General features: G+C 38.1%; 1 protein-coding gene across 5 annotated transcripts in view; it reads left to right on the forward strand.

Annotated features, from left to right (window-relative positions):
- Nucleotides 1-19,071, forward strand: part of SS18 (SS18 subunit of BAF chromatin remodeling complex) — a 113,436-nt gene that overhangs the window by 15,195 nt on the left and 79,170 nt on the right. For all 5 annotated transcript variants that reach the window (XM_023741859.1, XM_023741861.1, XM_004387764.2 and 2 more), the window contains one exon: nt 14,531-14,615. In XM_023741859.1, coding sequence (XP_023597627.1) covers nt 14,531-14,615 — 85 coding nt within the window. The remainder of the gene's footprint in view (nt 1-14,530; nt 14,616-19,071) is intronic.

Here is a 19,071-nt window from a genome sequence, read left to right on the forward strand (position 1 = left end):
TTCCATTGTGTGAATATACCGTAATTTGTTTATCCATTTGTCCGTTGGTGGGCACCTAGGTTGTTTCCATCTTTTTGCTATTGTGAACAGTGCTGCAGTGAACATGGTTGTGTATATATCTATTCATGTGACAGCTCTTACTTCTCTAGGATAAATTCCAAGGAGCGGGATAGCTGGATCCTATGGTACTTCTATTTCTAGCTTTTTCAGGACGCGCCAAATTGATTTCCAAAGTGGTTGTACCATTTTACATTCCCACCAACAGTATAAACATTCCGGTCTCTCCACAGTCTCTCCAGCATTTATTATTTTGTGTTTTTTGGATGAATGCTAGCCTCGTTGGGGTGAGATGATATCTCATTGTAGTTTTGATCTGCATTTCTCAAATGGCTGATGATTGTGAGCATTTCTTCCATGTCTGTTAGCTGCCTGAATATCTTCTTTGGCAGAGTGCCTGTTCCTATCCTTTGCCCATTTATTAATTGGGTTATTTGTCTTTTTGTTGTTGAGATTTTGCAGTATCTTGTAGATTTTAGAGGTTAGACGCTGATCGGATTTGTCGTAGCCAAAAAATTTTTCCCAGTCTGTAAACTGTCTTTTTACTCTTTTGGTGAAGTCTTTCGATGAGCATAAATGTTTTGAGTTTTAAGAGCTTCCAGTTATCTAGTCTCTCTTGTGGTCCTTGTGCATTGTTACTTATAGTTTGTATTGTGTTTATGCCATGTATTAGGGTTCCTAGTGTTGTCCCTATTTTTTCTTCTGTGCGCTTTCTCATTGTTGATTTTATATTTAATCTTTGATCCATTTTGAGTTAGTTTTTGTGCATGGTATGAGCTATGGGTCTTGTTTCAGTTTTTGCAGATGGATATCCAGTTCTGCCAGCACCGTTTGTTAAAGAGACTGCCTTTTCTCCAGTTAATGGACTTTGGGCCTTTGTCAAATATCAGCTGCTCATAAGAGGATGAATTTATGTCTGGATTCTCAATTCTGTTCCATTGGTCTGTGTATCTGTTGTTGTACCAGTACCAGGGTGTTTTGACTACCCTGGTGGTATAATAGGTTCTAAAATCAGGTAGTATGAGGCCTCCCACCTTGTTGTTCTTCTTGAGTAATGCTTTACTTATCCGGGGCCTCTTCCCTTTCCGTATGAAGTTGGTGATTTCTTTCTCCATCTCATTAAAAAATGCCAGTGGAGTTTGGGTTGGGATTGTATTGTACCTGTAGATCGCTTTGGGTAGAATTGACATTTTCCCAATGTTGAGTCTTCCTATCCATGAGCACAGTATGTTTTTCCATTTATGCAGGTCTCTTTTTGGTTTCTTGCAGTAGTGTCTTGTAGTTTTCATTGTATAGGTCTTTTACGTCTCTGGTTAGATTTATTTCTAAGTATTTTATCTTTTTGGGGGCTGTTGTAAATGGTATTGATTTGGTGATTTCCTCTTCAAGGTTCTCTTTGTTCGTGTAAAGGAATCGAACTGATTTTTCTATGTTTATCTTGTATCCTGAAACTTTGCTGAAATCTTCTATTAGTTCTAGTAGTTTTCTTGTGGATTCTGTGGGGTTTTCTGTGTAGAAGATGATATCATCTGCAAACAGAGATACTTTGACTTCTTCCCTACCAATTTGGATGCCCTTTAATTCTTTTTGTAGCCTAATTGCTCTGGCTAGGACCTCCACCACAATGTTGAATACAAGTGGTGATAAAGAGCATCCTTGTCTGCTTCCAATTCTCAAGGGGAATGCTCTCAAAGTCGCTCCATTTAGGATGATGTTGGCTGTTGGCTTTGTATGAATGCCCTTAATTATATTGAGGAATTTCCCTTCTATTCCTATTTTGTTGAGAGTTTTTATCATGCATGGGTGTTGGACTTTGTCCAATGCCTTTTCTGCATTGATTGAGAAGATCATGTGGTTCTTGTCTTTTTTATTTATTGGATGGTTTCTATTGATTTTTTTCTTACGTTGAACCATCTCTGCATACCTGGTATAAATCCCACTTAGTCATGGTGAGTTTTTTTTTTGATATGTTGCTGAATTCTATTGGCTAGAATTTTCCTGAGGATTTTTGCGTCAATGTTCATGAAGGATATAGGTCTGTAATTTTCTTTTTTTTTTGTGGTGTCTTTACCTGGTTTTGGTATCAGAGTTATGCTAGCTTCATAGAATGAGTTTGGGAGTATTCCATCCCTTTCTATGCTCTGAAATATCTTTAGTAGAAGTGGTGTTTTCTCTTCTCTGAAAGTTTAGTAGAATTCTCCAGTGAAGCCATCCTGGCCACGGCTTTTTTTGTTGTTGTTGTCGGGAATATTTTAATAACCTTTTCAATCTCTTCTTTTGTTATGGGTTCATTTAGTTGTTCTACCTTTGTTTGTGTTAGTTTAGGTTGGTAGTGAGTTTCTAGAAATTTGTCCATTTCCTCTAGGTTTTCAAATTTGTTAGAGTACAGTTTTTCATAGGATTCTGTTATGATTCTTTTAATTTCAGATGGGTCTGTTGTGATATCACCCCTATCATTTCTTGTATGGGTTATCTGCTTCCTTTCCTGTTTTTCTTTTGTCAGTTTGGCCAATGGTTTATCAATTTTGTTGATCTTTTCAAGGAACCAGCTTTTGGTCTTGTTAACTCTTTGAATTGTTTTTGTATTCTCTATTTCATTTAATTTTGCTACAATTCTTAGTATTTCCTTTCTTCTCGCTACTGAGGGCTTCTTTTGCTGCTCTCTTTCTACTTGTTCTAGTTGTAGGGTTAATGTTTTGAGTATGGCACTTTCTTCTTTTTGGATGTTTTCATTTATTGCTATAAACTGACCTCTGAGCACTGCTTCTGCTGTGTCCCAAAGGTTTTGGTAGGATGGGTTTTCATTCTCATTGGATTCTGTGAATTACTTTATTCCATCCTTAATTTCTTCAATAACCCTGTAGTTTTTGAGCAAGTAGTTGTTCAGTTTCCATGTGTTTGAATTTTTTTCCTTATTTTTTCTGTTGTTGATTTCTACCTTTATTGCTTCATGGTCAGAAAAGATGCTTTGTAATATTTCAGTGCTTTGGATTTTGTTAAGGCTTGCTTTATGGCCTAATATGTAGTCTATTCTGGAGAATGTTCCATGTGCATTGGAAAAGAATGTATAGTTGACTGGTGTTGGGTGGAGTGTTCCGTATATGTCTATGAGATCAAGTTGGTTAATTGTAGCATTTAGCTCTTCTGTGTCTTTGTTGAGCTTCTTTCTGGATGTTCTGTCCTTCACCGAAAGTGATGGGTTGAAGTCTCCTGTTACTTACTATTGTGGATCTGTCTATCTCTCTTTTCAGTGCTGTTAGAGTTTGTTTTATGTATTTTGGAGCCCTGTTGTTGGGTGCATAAATATTTATTATAGTTATGTCCTTCTGGTATATTGATCCTTTAATCATTATATAGTGTCCTTCCTTATCCCTTGTGGTGGATTTTACATCAAAGTCTATTTTGTCAGTGATTAGCATTGCGACTCCTGCTCTTTTTTGAGTGTTGTTTGCTTGGTATATTTTTTTACATCCTTTGAGTTTTAGTTTGTTTTGTGTCTTTAAGTCTTAAGTCTTGTCTCTTGTAAGCAGCATATAGATGGACTGTGGTTTTTTAATCCAATCTGCCACTCTCTGTGTCTTTATTGGTGCATTTAGTCCATTTACATTCAGCGTAGTTATTGATAGGTATGCGTTTAGTGCTGTCATTTTGATGTCTTTTTTTGTGTGTTGTTGACAGTTTTTTTGTTCCACTTAATTTTCTTTGCTGAGTCTTTTTTCTTTATATATTTTCTTTTCATCTTTTTATTGTTGTTGATTTTATGTTTGCTGAATCTTTATATTTTGCTAGTTTTTATTTTGGCTTGTAGGATTGGTAGTTTCCTTTGTGGTTACCTTAATATTTATCCCTGTTTTTCTAAGTTTATGCCAGTCTTTTATTTCTTTGTATCGCCTTGATTTCCTCTCCATACGAAAAATTTATGTCTACATTTTTTAAGTCCCTGTTTTTTGTTTTAATGTTGTCATCTTTTACATATTGACAGCTGTTTCCCTATTTTAAGTGTTTTATCTTTGATTTACTTTTGTGACATCCCTATCTGGGTTGCTATCTGGTTGCTCTGTCCTGTGTTCTAGTCTTGGGTTGTTATTTGATGTTACTGATTTTTTCAATGAAGGACTCCCTTTAGTATTTCTTGTAACTTTGGTTTGGTTTTTGCAGATTCCCTAAACTTCTGTTTATCTGGAAATGCCCTAATTTCGCCATCATATTTTGGAGACAGTTTTGCTGGATATAGAATTCTTGGCTGGCAGTTTTTTTCCTTCACGGCTTTACATATGTTATCCCATTGCCCTCTTGCCTGCATGGTCTGCTGAGTAGTCCGAGCTTATTCTTATTGACTCTCCTGTGTAGATGACTTTTCGTTTATCCCTAGCTGCTCTTAAAATTCTCTATCTTTGGTTTTGGCAAGTTTGATTATAATATATCATGGTGACTTTCTTTTGGAATCTACCTTATGTGAGGTTTGATGAGCATCTTGAATAAATATCTTGTCATCTTTCACGGTATCAGGGAAATTTTCTGCCAACAAATCTTCAACAATTCTCTGTGTTTTTTCTTATCCCCCGCCTCGTTCTGGTACTCCATTCACTTGTAGGTTATTCCTCTTGGTAGAGTCCACATAATTCTTAGGGTTTCTTCATTTTTTTTAACCCTTTAATCTGATTTTTCCTCAAATAAGTTGGTGTCAAGTGCTTTATCTTCAATCTCACTAATTCTAACTTCCATTGCCTCAATTCTGCTCCTATGGCTTTCTATTGAGTTGTCTAGTTCTGAAACTTTATTGTTAATCTTCTGGATTTCTGATTGCTTTTTCTGTGTGGATTCTTGCAGCCTGTTAAATTTGTCATTATGCTCTGCTCTAATCTTTTAATTTCCTCTATTGCTTGTTCTGCATTTAGCTTAATATCCTTCCTAATTTTTTGTAGAGTTGTGTGTATTAATCTTTTGTTTTCTGCCTCCGGTAATTCCAAGAAATTTTCCACTTCTGGAAAATTTCTAGATTCTTTATTTTGGGAGCTTGCTGAAGCCATTATGAATTGCCTCTTTATGTTATTTGATATTGACTGTTGGTGGTGAGCCATCAATAAGTTATTATATTTATGTTTGTTTACTGTATCCTAGCTTCTTGTTTTGTTTTGATAGGCCCAGTGGGCTGCTCGTATGAGCTAGGTTGATTATTGGCACCTTTGAAGCTCTAATGTCTTGTCACCAGGTGGTTAGATCTGTTAGTAGGTATGTTAGCTCCAGAGCCTGCCCAGTCCTCCTGTATGGATTCAACTCAGGTGCCCAGGGAGATAGTCACCAAGTGTGTGGTGTAAGCTCTCACTTACAGTCCTAGACAGGCATGGGCGATTGGTGTAGGCACAGCCATCTGGCTGTAGCAGGGGGACACACTCTGAGCAAGGCAGGGGGCTGAAGGCCACCCCCGAGTGTCCAGGAGGAAGGCGTTTCCCTGTTCCCTAGGGCGCGTAGGTCATTGGGTTTTGCAGCCAGACTATGAGCACCTAATACTGTTGGTGTAAGGACTTGGGGGCACGTCTTTTCCCTGGGCCCTGATTGCAGGTGGCTAGGTGGCGCGGGTGGAGTCACCAGTCCTCAGGCCCCTGCTGTGGGTAGGTGAAGACCCTGCTTAATGGGTAGAGCAGTGTCAGATGTCAAGAACCTGCCACTTCACTGCTGAAACAGTTGAAGTTAGAGCTCTGGTATATATCCTGTTGTACTGTGGTAATGAGGGCCTATGCTGTTGAGACGGGCTCACACAAGTTTATGCAGGGGGAAAGGCACTCAAAGTCCGTGGATCCCTAACGCCTGTGCCTAGGCAAAGGAGCTGTGCCTACCCTGGGTTTCTGGCTTAGGGGAGCCAGCAGTTTATTTTTACTCCTGTTGGTTAATTTATTCACTCTCCAAGGCAGGGAGAATGGCTCTGGGCATGTGATGGATCCTACTTCCGGCCCAGGGGACTCGAAGCTGGTCTGGGACCCAGTGCAGAGCTGGGAGCGGGGAGGTAAATGGGAAAAAGGTTTTTCCCTAAGGAGGGTGTTTTTGATCTGTGCGGTAGGCTGTACGCATGTACTTGTCTTTCGCTTATGGAGGGCTGCTTCTTACTGGTTCTGGGTGGCCGAGTAGACTCTCTGGCGCTGAGTCTCTCCGGGTTTGGAAAACGTGCCTCTTGAGCACCGCTGCTTGCCTGCCTCCCACTCACCCGCAACGTGCTTAGGCCTGCAGGGCTCAGACTCTCGCCGGGTCACATCTGACAACTCCTTGCTGCTTCCGAACCGTCTCTCCCTCCCCTGCGACTCAGTCTGGTTCCTCAACTCTCCCTTTGATGTTCAGGGCTCCCAGATTTCCATATATAATTGAATCACTTGTTTTTTTGGGTCTTTGTTGTAAGAGGGTCCACTATTCTGCCATCTTGGCCCCACGTCCGTAAGTCACATTTTACTTTTCATTCTTATTTCTGTCTCCTCTCCAGAAGGTAACTTTTTAGTGCTTTAGTATGTATCCTTCTAAACATTTTTATGTGCATTTACACATAAACACTCACATCTATGCAAACATATACATAGCTGTTGCTGTTTTTAGTATTTATGTAGGTTAGACTTTTACAAATGAAGGTGCTGGGTTAAAGACCACGCTAAGTTGCCAAATTAACCTGCAAAAGGATTGAATGTTTGCAGCTTGCTGGTTTCCAGCCACCAATGCCAGCAATGGATATTGTTGTTTAGTGTAGTGTTGAGTTGATTCTGACTCAGCAACCCTATAGGACAGAGTAAAACTGCCATATACTGTTTTCTAGGCTGTAATCTTTATGGAAGCAGATTGCCACATCGTTTGGAGTGGCTAGTGGATTTGAACTGTCAGTCTTTTGGTTAACAGCCAGACAACCACTGTTTCACCAGGGCTCCTTAGTGGATATTAGCTATCTTTAAAAAATTTTTGGACATCTAATTGGTGAAAATGCGTGGTTTAAAAATCAGGAAAGGTGTGCGTCAGTGTTGTATCCTTTCACCATACTTATTCATTCTGTGTGCTGAACAAAGAATCCAAGAAGCTGGACTATAAGAAGAAGAACGTGGCATCAGGATTGGAGAAAGATTCATTAACAACCTGCAATAAGTAGTTGATACAACCTTGCTTGCTGAAAGTGAAGAGGACTTATGGACCTCAACTACCATTGCTTCCACCAGACTGAGTCCAGTACAGCTGGATGCTGCCTGCCGACTGCTCTGGCAGAGATCAGAATTGAGGGTCCTGGACAGAGCTGGAGAAAAATGTAGAACAAAATTCTAACTCATAAGAAAAGACCAGACTTACTGGCCTGACAGAGGCTAGAGAAACCTGAGAGTTTGGCCCCTGGACACCGATTTAGCTCAGTAATGAAATCACTCCTGTGGTTCACCCTTCAGCAGAAGATTAGACAGCCCCATAAAACAAAATGAGACTAGATGGGCGCACAAACTCAGGGGTAAGGACGAGAAGGCAGGAGGGGACAGGAAAGCTGATAATGGGGAACCTAAGGTCGAGAAGGGAGTGTTGATATGTCGTGGGGTTGTTGACGTATGTCATAAAGCAATAAGTGTACTAAGTGTTTAATGAGAAGTTAATTCTGTAAACCTTCATCTAAAGTACAATTTTAAAATATGAAAAAAATAATAAAAATTAAAAAAAAAATGAAGAGGATTTGAAGTACTTATTGATGAAGATGAAAGACTACAGTGTTCAGTATGGATTACACCTCAACAGAACAAAAATCCTCACAACTGGACCAGTAAGCAACATCATGATAAACGGAGAAAATATTGAAGTTGTCAAGGATTTCATTTTACTTGGGTCCACAATCAGCACCCTTGGAAGCAGTAGTCAAGAAATCAAATGAGATATTTCATTGGGCATATCTGCTGCAAAGACCTCTTTAAAGTATTAATAAAAAGCAACGATGTCACTTTGAGGACTAAGGTGTGCCTGATCCAGGCCATGGTATTTTCAGTTGCCTCATGTGCATGTGAAAGCTCTGCAATGAATAAGAAGACTGAAGAAGAATTGATGCAAAAGAATTATGGTGTCGGCAAGGAGTATTGAATATACCATGGACTGACAGAAGAATAAACAAATCTATCACGGAAGAATACAGCCAAAATGGTCCTTAGAAGTGAGGAAGGCGAGACTTCTTACGTACTTTGGACATGTTATCAGGACAGACCAATCCCTGGAATAGAACATCACAGTTGGTAAAGTAAAGGGTCAGTGAAAGAGATGAAGGCTCTCTATGAGATGGATTGACATAGTGGCTGCAATGATGGGCTGAAGCATAGCAACGATCGTGAGGATGGCACAAGGCTGGGCAGTGTTTCGTTCTATTTTACATAGGGTTGCTATGAGTCGGAACTGATTCAGGCATCTACAAACAATTGATGAAAAGTAGTAGTATCTTTTTATTTTGAAATAGTTTCACACAAAAAAGTTTCTAAAATAGTACCAGAAATTTCTTCATACCCTCCACTAACATTCCGTTAGTGCTAACATAGTTTATTATTCATTTTCCCCATATTGTTTTTCTGAAACATTTGACAGTAAGTACAGATATACTTCTTTTACCTTTTTTTTTTTAATAATATTTTATTGTGTTTTTGGTTAAAGTATACACAGCAAATTAGGTTCTCATTGGCAATTTCTACACACACTGTTTTGTGACATTAGTTACATTTTTCACAGTGTGTCAGCATTCTGCGTTTTGGTTGTTCCATTTCCAATCCTTTAGTTTCCCTGCCCCCTTATCTTCTCATCTTTGCTTAATAGTAATTGTTGATCATTTGGTCTCGTATAGCTAGTTTTTTAATGGAGCACCTTCTTCATTGGTAATATCCTTTGTTTTGTGTACCAGTCTGTCATTTTGCTAAAAGGTGACCTTGGGATAGTTTTGGTTCAAAATTTAAAGATATCTCAGGGTGGTAGTTTTCAAGGGAGTCCTCTAGTCTCAACTGGCTCAGTAAGACTGGACTTTTTACAAATTTGAGTCCTGTTCTGCATTTTTCTCCCATCTGTCAGTGTCCATCTATTGTGGCTCTCATTAGAACAGGTGGGTAGTGGTAGCCAGGCACCATTTAGTTCTTCCGGTATCAGGATAGGTGAGGCCATGGCTTTAACCCTGTAGATTAGAGTCTTCTCTGAAACTTTGGTTTCCTTCTTTCTCTTTCACACCTGTCAAGTAGAGACTGCTAGTTTTATCTTCTCTCTTAACCTTTTACAGCCTCAGTATGTATTTCCTAAAGCAAGCACATATTCTTCAGTATCCACAGTATAATTGTAAAAATCGAGAGTGCCATACTGTATCTCATCATCAAACGTATTTTAAAAATTTGCCTATTATCCAATTGAACGTATTTTTTCTGAACCACGATCCTATGCAGGATCATTTGCTACATTTGTTGTCATGTCTCTTTAGTATGCTTTAATTTCAGTATTATCTTTCATGATGTAGACATTTCATAGAATGTTCTTCATTTTCGGTTAGACTGGTGTTTCCCTATGATTAGATTCGGATTGTACATTTTTGTCAGGTGCGCCATAGATGGGATATTGTGTCCTCAGTAGCCACATGGTATCAATTTGTCCCAATATTGGTGATGCTTTTGATCACTTCATTAAGGTGGTACATGTCAATTTCTTCACTGTAAAGTTACTGTTTTTCCCTTTGTAATTAATATGTATCATATTGGGGAAATACCTTGAGACTCATTGTTTCTCATCATACTTTCACAGCAAATTTAGCATCCACTAATGATTCTTGCCTCAAGCAGTTAATACTGTGGTGATTGCCAAATGGTGAATAAATTCATCATTCCTTGTACATTTATTTGGAATCAGTTAGAAGAAATTTCCCCTTCCCACCTCCTACTTACTAATTTATTCATTCATTTATTTATATCTGAATGGAGCTATAATTTTTTACTATATTATTGGGTTATTCCATAATTTATTTTCTTAGTTTGTCCCAAATTTTGTCACTAGAAGCCCTTCAGGCTTTTTGATGTGTCTCTGTTATCTTTTGAGTATTTTCTTGCACCATGAAATGTTCTAGGCTTATCTTGTATTTTCCAGCCTCAACCTGGAATCACCCATTTCTCCAAGCCCTGGTTCTTTGTATTGGAAAATGATATTTAGAAGCTGAGATCTTAGTGCCAGCTTACATTTTTTAATCACTTGTTCATTTTGCATTTTATATGACTGTGTCTATTTTATGTATATTGTTTTTTTTGAGGCCCTGAGTGATACAAATGGTTAATCGCCCAACTATTAACTGAAAGGTTGGTGGCTTGAACCCATCCAGTATCACCTCAGAAGGCAGGCCTGGATTCTGCTTCCTAAAGGTCACAGCCATTGAAAACCCTATGGAGCACAGTTCTTTCCTTCAACACATGGGGTCATCATGATTCAGCAATGATTCCAGGGCAGATAATTTTGTATTGTTTCTTGATGCATATTGTATGTTTATATTTGAAGATATTTTTAAAAAATTAATTAGTTTATCCACTTCTTTAGCTTAATTGTGGATAATTATCAGTGGTAAAGAGATCACTACCTCAAGTCAGCCAAGGAATGATAAAAGTTGAGAGGTAGTGATCTAGAATAATTATTTATCCCTGTTAATTTCCTGGTTATGCTGGTTGCACTCTGGTTATATAGGGGAATATCCTTGTGAAATATTAGAAGTGATGGGATATTAGGCGTATAGTTGACTCTGAAATGGTTTTGAAAAAAAAATGTATCTATGTATGTTGATGTGTGTATGGATATAGAGACAGAATGATAAGATGGGGTCAAATGCTAAGAATTGGGGAGTTTGGGAGAATGGGATATGAGACATTTTTATACTTTTCTTGAAACTTCTGTAAGTTTGAAACTATTTCAAATTAAATGTTAAAAAGATTTTATGGGTAGGAAGAGAGTTGGAGAAATGTCTTAAAATTAAACTACTCCCTAAATAAATGCTGTATTTATAGGTTCACAGATACTTTGAACTGAAGGAGACTTTAGAAATCTACTTTCTCCATTATTTTATAAATGAAGCTTTAGTATGGCAGATTAGATTTAATGGTGTTTTAATAATAGCTTATTAAGTACCAATTAAAAAGATACTAAGTTTTTTTTCTTAGGGAATTATAAGCAAACCATAGTCTCTTGGTAAAGTTTGGCATTTTTTAGTTTTGATGACATGGTCAGTGGTCGTCAGCAAACCTCATGTCTGAGTATATACAACCATTCTAATACTAAGAAGGAAAAAGTAAAAATTGAAGGAATAGACTTTAAAATGGGTTATATGTTCTAATTAAAAAAAATTAGTTTGTTTTAGAAAATGGCAAGACTATGAAACCCTGTATCTTAAGTTCCATTACAAGATACCTACAGAAAAAAGTGAAGTAGTTCTAGTTAGTAGTCCCTATTAGTGCTGTTTGAACAATTTCAACAATGTAATTAACCATTATGCATAATTCAGTACAATGAAAGTTATTTTTTTCCTGATCCTTGATTATATAAGGGTTACTATAACAAAAATATATCAAATGCCTGGTTGGGTAGCATAGTGTACATGTGAGGAGGAGCATGGAGAGCGTAGACTTGTCAGTGTTGTTAGTTGCTGTCGAGTTGATTCCAACTCATAGTGACCCCTTTTGTGCAGAGAACTGCTCCATAGGATTTTTAAGGCTGTCACCTTTCAGAAGCAGGTTGCCAGGCCTGTCTTCTGAGAGGCCTCTGAGTGGGTTTGAACCACCAACATTTCAGCTAGTAGCAAGCGCTTAACCATTTGTGCCACCCAGGGAAACTTTACGGTCAGCGAGAAATACATTTTTTTCTCTTCGAAAAAGAAAAAAAGTAGTGAACCCAATTGTTTCTAACAGGAAAAAAATATACAGCAATGAATTTACTAGGATTCCTTTTATGGTGTCTATTTTAGAAAATTAATCTGTAATCTGAATGTTAGACTATCCATTTAGCTGAAGAGGTTCTTTTGGTGTCTTCATTATTTTAATTTGCATTCAGTATTTTTTAGTAAATGAAATTCTAAGACAGCCAAACAATTTGATACAGGTTTTAAGTTTATATTTATGAGGTTTACTACTTGGGTCTTGTGGAGTTTGCAGTTAACTTTACCCAAAGAATTTGGTCTTTGTCTTTTCTAAAACTTTAATATTTCCCCAGTGATTGGAGTTTTTATTATCTGTGATGGCACCAGGCCACACCTGAGGGTTTATACTAATGAATGGGGGCTTGCCGGGCCAGAAAGACCTACCATGTGGTATTAGCCAAACTATGGGGGTGAAGGGGGTAGAGATTCAGTTCAGCCACATGGGCGAAAATTCAGTTAATCATGTCTACTTAATAAGATCCCCATAAAACCTGTGGACACTGAATATCCATGAGCTTCCTGGTTGGTAAAAGACATTGGTTCTTGGGAGGGTGACGCATCCCTTTTTTGGGACATGGAAACTTTGCCTTGAGAACCCTCTCAGCCCTTGCCCTATGTATCTCTTCATTTTTGTCCTTTTTGCTGTACTAAAACTGTAATCGTATAAGTGTAGTGCTTTCCTGAGCTCTGTGAGTTAATCTAGTGAATTATCAAACCTGAGGAGGGTAATGGGAATCCGTGAATTTGTGGCTAGCAGGTCAGAAATAATGACGGCCCTGGAGATCTTCAAGTTTATGGCTGAGTACCTGAGTGGTAGAGGGAACCCCCAAATTTGTAGCCAGCAAGTTATAAATGAAGGGTCCTTGGAGACCCAGCTTATAGCTGGCCTTCTGAAAGGGTAGCAATAAAAAAAACCAAGCAAACCGCTTGTCGTCGAGTCCATTCCAACTCATAGCGACCCTATGGGACAGAGTGGGACTGCCCTATAGAGTTTCCAAGGAGCGCCTGGTGGGTTCAAACTGCCTGTCTTTTTTGTTAGTACCCGAACTCTTAACCACTACGACACCAGGGTTTCCAAAGGGTATTGGAAACCCCAAATTTGTAGCCAGAGGTCAGAAGTGAGAGTGTTGTGGGGACCCCAGGTTTGTGACTGGCATCTGAAGTCTTGCACGGACTTGGCAGTCTGGGGCACTATGCCCTTTTACTTGTGAGATCTGACCTAGTTCTGGTGTTTAGGGTCAGAGGAAAAAGTACTGCATTTGCAGTTGGTATTTGAACAGAATTGGGTTGATTCACTCACATATGCAGAGACCAAACAGTAGTAATTGGATCGCTACTAATTTTAATCTGGTTTCATCCAGATTAATTTAAAATTCTGAAGAAAGATTTGTTGTTGTTGGTTGTCAGCTGCCATGGAGTTGGCCTCCGACTCATGGCAGCACTGTGTATTACACAATAGGATTGCTCTTTAAGATTTTCTTGGTTGTCATCTTTACGGAAGCAGCTTGATAGGCCTTGAAGAAAGGCTTACATAAGCTAATGTAATGCAGTGTAATATAAGTTAAAATAATCATGTTTAACCACTTAGCTTGAATGATGAGGCTTTTTTTTTATAAGTCCTATCTTTTCTTCCATCTCTGTGCTTTATCATACAGTTATTTTGGGGGGGTGCTGATGGAGGGGATTATCTGTTCATCTTCTCTATATGATGAGTCCTGCTAGACATGCAGTGTAACCGAAGCAAACCAAACCAAACCCACCAAACTAAACCTGATGCTGTTGAGTCAATTCTGACTCATAGGGAACCAGTAGGATAGAGTAGAACTGCCTCATAGGGTTTCCAAGGAGCAGCAGGTGGATTCAGACTGCAGACCTTTTGGTTAGCAGCCAAGCTCTTAACCACTGAGCCACCAGGGCTCTGTAACTGAAGCAGGCATACAGAAATTGTTGATCATGGCTGCAAGACTGAGAAGGGGAAAAAATGTGTGGTTCTTACCTCCTTTCTAATAGTTTAGCAGAATACATTGACTATACTTGGATTTGAGATTCTGAGCAACATGAAAATGGCAGTGGAAGTGTGTAAGGGCATCAGTTTTGTTGAATTCCTTCACTTTAGTTCCCTTGTGGGGGGAAAAATTGTACTACATGTGGAGCTGGTACATATCTCAGTTTACTGAGAGTATGTGTCTCCATTTACTAGCTATGCAGTCTTGGACAAGTTATTTAACCTTTCTAAACCTCAGTTTCCTCATCTGTAAAATGGGAAAAATGAGAGTGCCTACTTCACAATGTTGGCTTGAGGATTAAATGAACTTAAAAAATTATTCTATATATGTATATAAAACAATCATAACAATACCTGGCACACAGTAAGATTTCTGTTTATTATTATTTAATGTGTTATTATTTGAAATTCTTTTGCAGAGGAAATAGAAAAAATTGAAGTACTATTAATTTTCAGATAACATGAATCTATTAAATTCTAGATATGGTTAGAATGCTATTTATATCTAAGCATACAGGAATAGAATTATTTTTTAATAATTGATATTTCTTTTGTTTTAATAGGTATCAGCAGATGTTGCATACAAACTTGGTCTACCTTGCTACAATAGCAGATTCTAATCAAAATATGCAGTCTCTTTTACCAGCAGTAAGTACCTTTGAAATAGTGTGAAGCTGCCAATATTTATAGAGTTACATATGGTGTAACACATTTTTATTTAGTGATTTTTGAGTTTTTGTTTAGTATATCTTCTCTACTCTGATGATATGAAGATTTTCTCCTGTATTATTTAAAATCTTTGTTTCGCCTTTGTATTTAGTTTGAATTAATTGCCTAGAATTGATTTCCTCCCTGAAGAAGTTGTATCCATCTACTCACCTGCCCATCCATCCATCCACCCACTCATCTCCCTGCCTGTTTATTTACTTTATTTTTTAGTTGTAGGAGTAATTCAAAGCAAATCCCAGACATCATATAATTTCACAGGTAAATGCTTCAGTATGCATCTGTAGCAGATAAAGACTTTAAAAAATTTTTTTTTATTGTACTTTAGATGAAGGTTTACAGAACAAACAGTTTCTCATTAAACAATTAGTACACATACTGTTTTATGACAATGGTTAACAACCCCATGACTTGTCAGCACTGTCCCTTCTCAACCTTGGGTTCCCTGTTACCAGCTTTCCTGTCCTCTCCTGCCTTCTAGTCCTTTTCCGTGGACTGTTGTGCCCCATTAGTCTCGTTTTGTTTATGGGGCTGTCTAATCTTTGGCTGAACGGTGAACCTCTGGAGTGACTTCATTACTGAGCTAAAAGGGTGTCTGGGGGTCATACTTTCAGGCTTTCTCCAGTCTCTTGTTAGGCCAGTAAGTCTGGTCTTTTTTTGTGAGTTAGAATTTTGTTCTACATTTTTCTCCAGCTCTGTCCGGGACCCTCTGTTGTGATCCTGGTCAGAGCAGTCAGTGGTGGTAGCTGGGCACCATCTAGTTGTACTGGACTCAGTCTGGTGAAGGCCGTGGTAGTTGTGGTCCATTAGTCCTTCGGACTAATCTTTTCCTTGTATGTTGTTTTCTACATTCTCCCTTGCTCTGGAAGGAGTGAGACCAGTGGAGTATCTTAGATGGCTGCTCACAGGCTTTTAAAACCCCGGATGGTACTCACCAAGGTAGAATGTAGAACATTTTCTTTATAAAGTGTGTTATGCCAGTTGAGCTAGATGTTCACCGAGACCATGGTCCTCACAGCCCTCCGCCCAGCAATTCAGTCCTTCAGGGAGTTGGGATGTGTCTATGGAGCGTCCATAACCTTTCCTTGTACAGATTGTGCTGGCTTCCCTAGGATTGTGTACTGTCTTACCCTTCACCAAAGTTACCACTTGCAGATAGGGACTTTTTTAGGTAAAATAATCAAAATACCATTATTCCACCCAATAAAATTAACCATAATTCTTAATATAATAACTAATTCATTTTAAATTTTTCCTGATTTTATTAAAGAAAAAACCAAAAATGTGGTTTTTAAATAAAATTTTATTGTGTTTTAGGTGAAAGTTGACATAGCAAATTAGATTCCCCTTTAACAATTTTTATACAAATTGATTACAATTTTTACAATATGTCAGCATTCTCATTATTTCCATTCTGTTTGTTCTGTTCCAGTTGGTTGAGTTTCCCTTTCCCTCCTTGCCTTCTCATCTTTGCTTTTGGGTAACTGTTGACCATTTGGTCTCATGTAGTTAATTGTTTAAGGGAGCATATTAGTCACAGGTGATATTGTTTATTTTATAAACCTATCTTTTATTTGACTGAAAGGTGACCTGCAGAAATAGCTTCAATTCCAAGTTGAAAAGGTATCTTAGGGTAATAGTCTTGGGAGTTCCTCTAGTCTCTTACCGGTCCAGTAGTCCTGGCCGTTTTTTAGGGATTTCAGTTTTATTCTTTTCTCCCATTCTATCTGGGACCTTCTGTTGTATCCCTGGTCAAAATGGTCGATAGTAGTAGCCTGGCGCTATCTATTTCTTCCGGTCTCAGGTTAGAAGAGGTTGTGGTTCATTTGAGCTGTTAGTCCCATGGACTTGTTTCTTCTTTGAGCCTTTGATTTCCTTCATTCTCTTTTGCTCCATACGAGTAGAGACCAATAATTGTATCTTAGATGGCCACTTGCAAGCTCTTAAGACCCCAGGCGCTACTCAGGAAACTAGGATGTAGAACATTATCTTTGGGCACTGTGTTATGCCAAGTGACTGTTTTCCTCCAAGACTATGGTTCCAAGCCCTTTTACCCAGTAAACCAATCCAGTGAGTTTTTTGATATCTAGAAAGCCTCCATAACTGTGCCCCCTATGTTATTAGTTATATATGTGGGTAATGTGCAGCATACACAAACATGTTTATACATATGCCTACAGATGCACCTATACATGCACGTACATTCACTCGCATATGCCTTTCTATACGCATATATGCATCCATATCTACCTATGTAACAAGACACATATTGTTTGGTTGTTTTTACTGTTGTTGCAAAATTCTGTATGTCACAGCATTTACCGAAATTGTCCCTTTTTCTCGTGCATTTCTTAGTGTGTTTATTTACCTTGGCCAGGTTGTGCTAATTTCACCCATATTTGGAATTGCCTTTCCCATCACCAAAAGTAACAAGTGTCTACTATCTAGCAAGTGATTCCCTCTCCCTCTCCCTCCCATCTCAAAAACATATTTTAATCGTTGATTATTTGCCTCAGGATCCAAACAAGGTCTATGTATTACACTGATTGATTTGTGTCTTGTCTTATTTAATCTTTATCAGTTTCTCCTTTTCATTCTTCATTTATTTGAAGAAACTGACTCATATGTTCTGTAGAATTTCTCACATTCTGAATTTGGTTGATTGTATCCTCAGGGTCCTTTAACATGTTTTTCCATCCGCTTATTTCCTGTAAACTGATAATTAGAGAGGCTTGATTAAAGTTAGGTTTAGTTTTTCTGTCAAGAGTTTTTCGTTGGTGGTGCTGTGTAGTTGCTGTATCAGGAGGACCGTGCTTGGTTGTTCCATTTCTAGTAATGTTAAGGTTGATCAGTGGGTACAGTTGACTTTAGCCTGAATAATCCATTACAAAGTTCCCCTTAATGGGTGCTTGTTGACCAGATCTGGGGATTTCTACGTTTACAATTCCTCCTGCAATTATTAGCTGTAATTTTTTTTTTTTTTTTAACAAGAAAAACTTTGTTTCATCAAATATTTGGTTATCCTGAAATAGAGTCCCTACTGGAAAGTCAAGAGAAAGACTTGATTCTGTCCCCCCGACCCCCCTTTTTAAATCAATTTTCGGAATAACGCGTTGTTGCTTAGCAATCTGCAGAGGCAACCAATTATTTTTGTTTATAGTATCATCTGAATTTACAGATTTTTATATTTTTGATGAGTTTAAATCCATTACAGTCATTCCTTATGATGTTAGAATTATCTCATATTTGGTCAGTGGGAGCCTCTTATTTGACTCCTATGTCCTTTTGACATGACTGCAGTGTTCTTATATAGCTTCTTTGCTTTCAGGATTTGAGAGTGGCATCAGGCTCATTCTGTAGATTTTCTGCCCAGAACTGGATTTGGCCATTTTTCTAAGGAGTATTTTTTTTTTATGGGAATTCGTATTAAGAGACCACAGTTGGGGTGTGTGGAACATTTATTATTACTGGGTTTTGGTTGTTTCTAGGTCTTTTGGTGGACAAAACTAGTAAACACATTTTTTTTTTAGTAAGAGAAGATACTGAGTTTTTAGTGTTATTTCCACTTCAAATGAAAGATTACAGTGTATTTATTTAACTTTAATTTTTTATATCTTAGTATTTTTTCTCTTACTCTAAAAATTGTGGTTCCTTAGTGACATTTCTGTATGTGCTTTCTACTACTATATATATAAAAAATAATTCTGCTATAGCAATACCAATATTAAAAAAAAAAAATTGCCATAGAGTTGATTCTGATTTATGGTAGACACCACGTGTGTCAGAGTAGAACTGTGCTCCACAGGGTTTTCATGGCTGAATTTTCTGATTGCCAGGCCTTTCTTCCAGGACTTCAGTGGGTGGACTTGAACCTCCAGTTTTTTTGCTTAGCATTCAAGTGTGTTTACTGTTCGTACCACCCAGGGGCCCCATACCAATATTACCTCTGACAGTAAGATGCTTGTTTTCCAGGTATATCCCACTAGGGATATATAATCAATAAACTTTGTTTTAAGCTTGAAGGAATTCTTTTTTATGTGGTTATTGTCATGAACTTGATTACCAGTTATTGTTCTGTGCCGTCAAATCAATTCTGACTCATGGCAACCCCATTCAACAGAATGAAACTACTCCATAGGGTTTCCCAGGCTGTAAATCTTTTATTGTTTATTTTTGTAGTTTAAATGAAGTTTACATTTCAAGTTAGTCTCCCATACAAAAATTTATACATACAGGGTTATGTGACCGTAATTGCTCTCCCCATACTGTGACAGCACACTCCTTCTTTCCACTTCTGATTCCCCATGTACATTCAACCAGCTCCTAACCCTCTCTGCCTTCCCATCTCACCTCCGGACAGAAGCTGCCCGTTTAGTCT

Source organism: Trichechus manatus, unplaced genomic scaffold, assembly GCF_000243295.1.
Source record: "Trichechus manatus latirostris isolate Lorelei unplaced genomic scaffold, TriManLat1.0 scaffold00193, whole genome shotgun sequence".
In the NCBI taxonomy this organism is placed as follows: domain Eukaryota; kingdom Metazoa; phylum Chordata; class Mammalia; order Sirenia; family Trichechidae; genus Trichechus; species Trichechus manatus.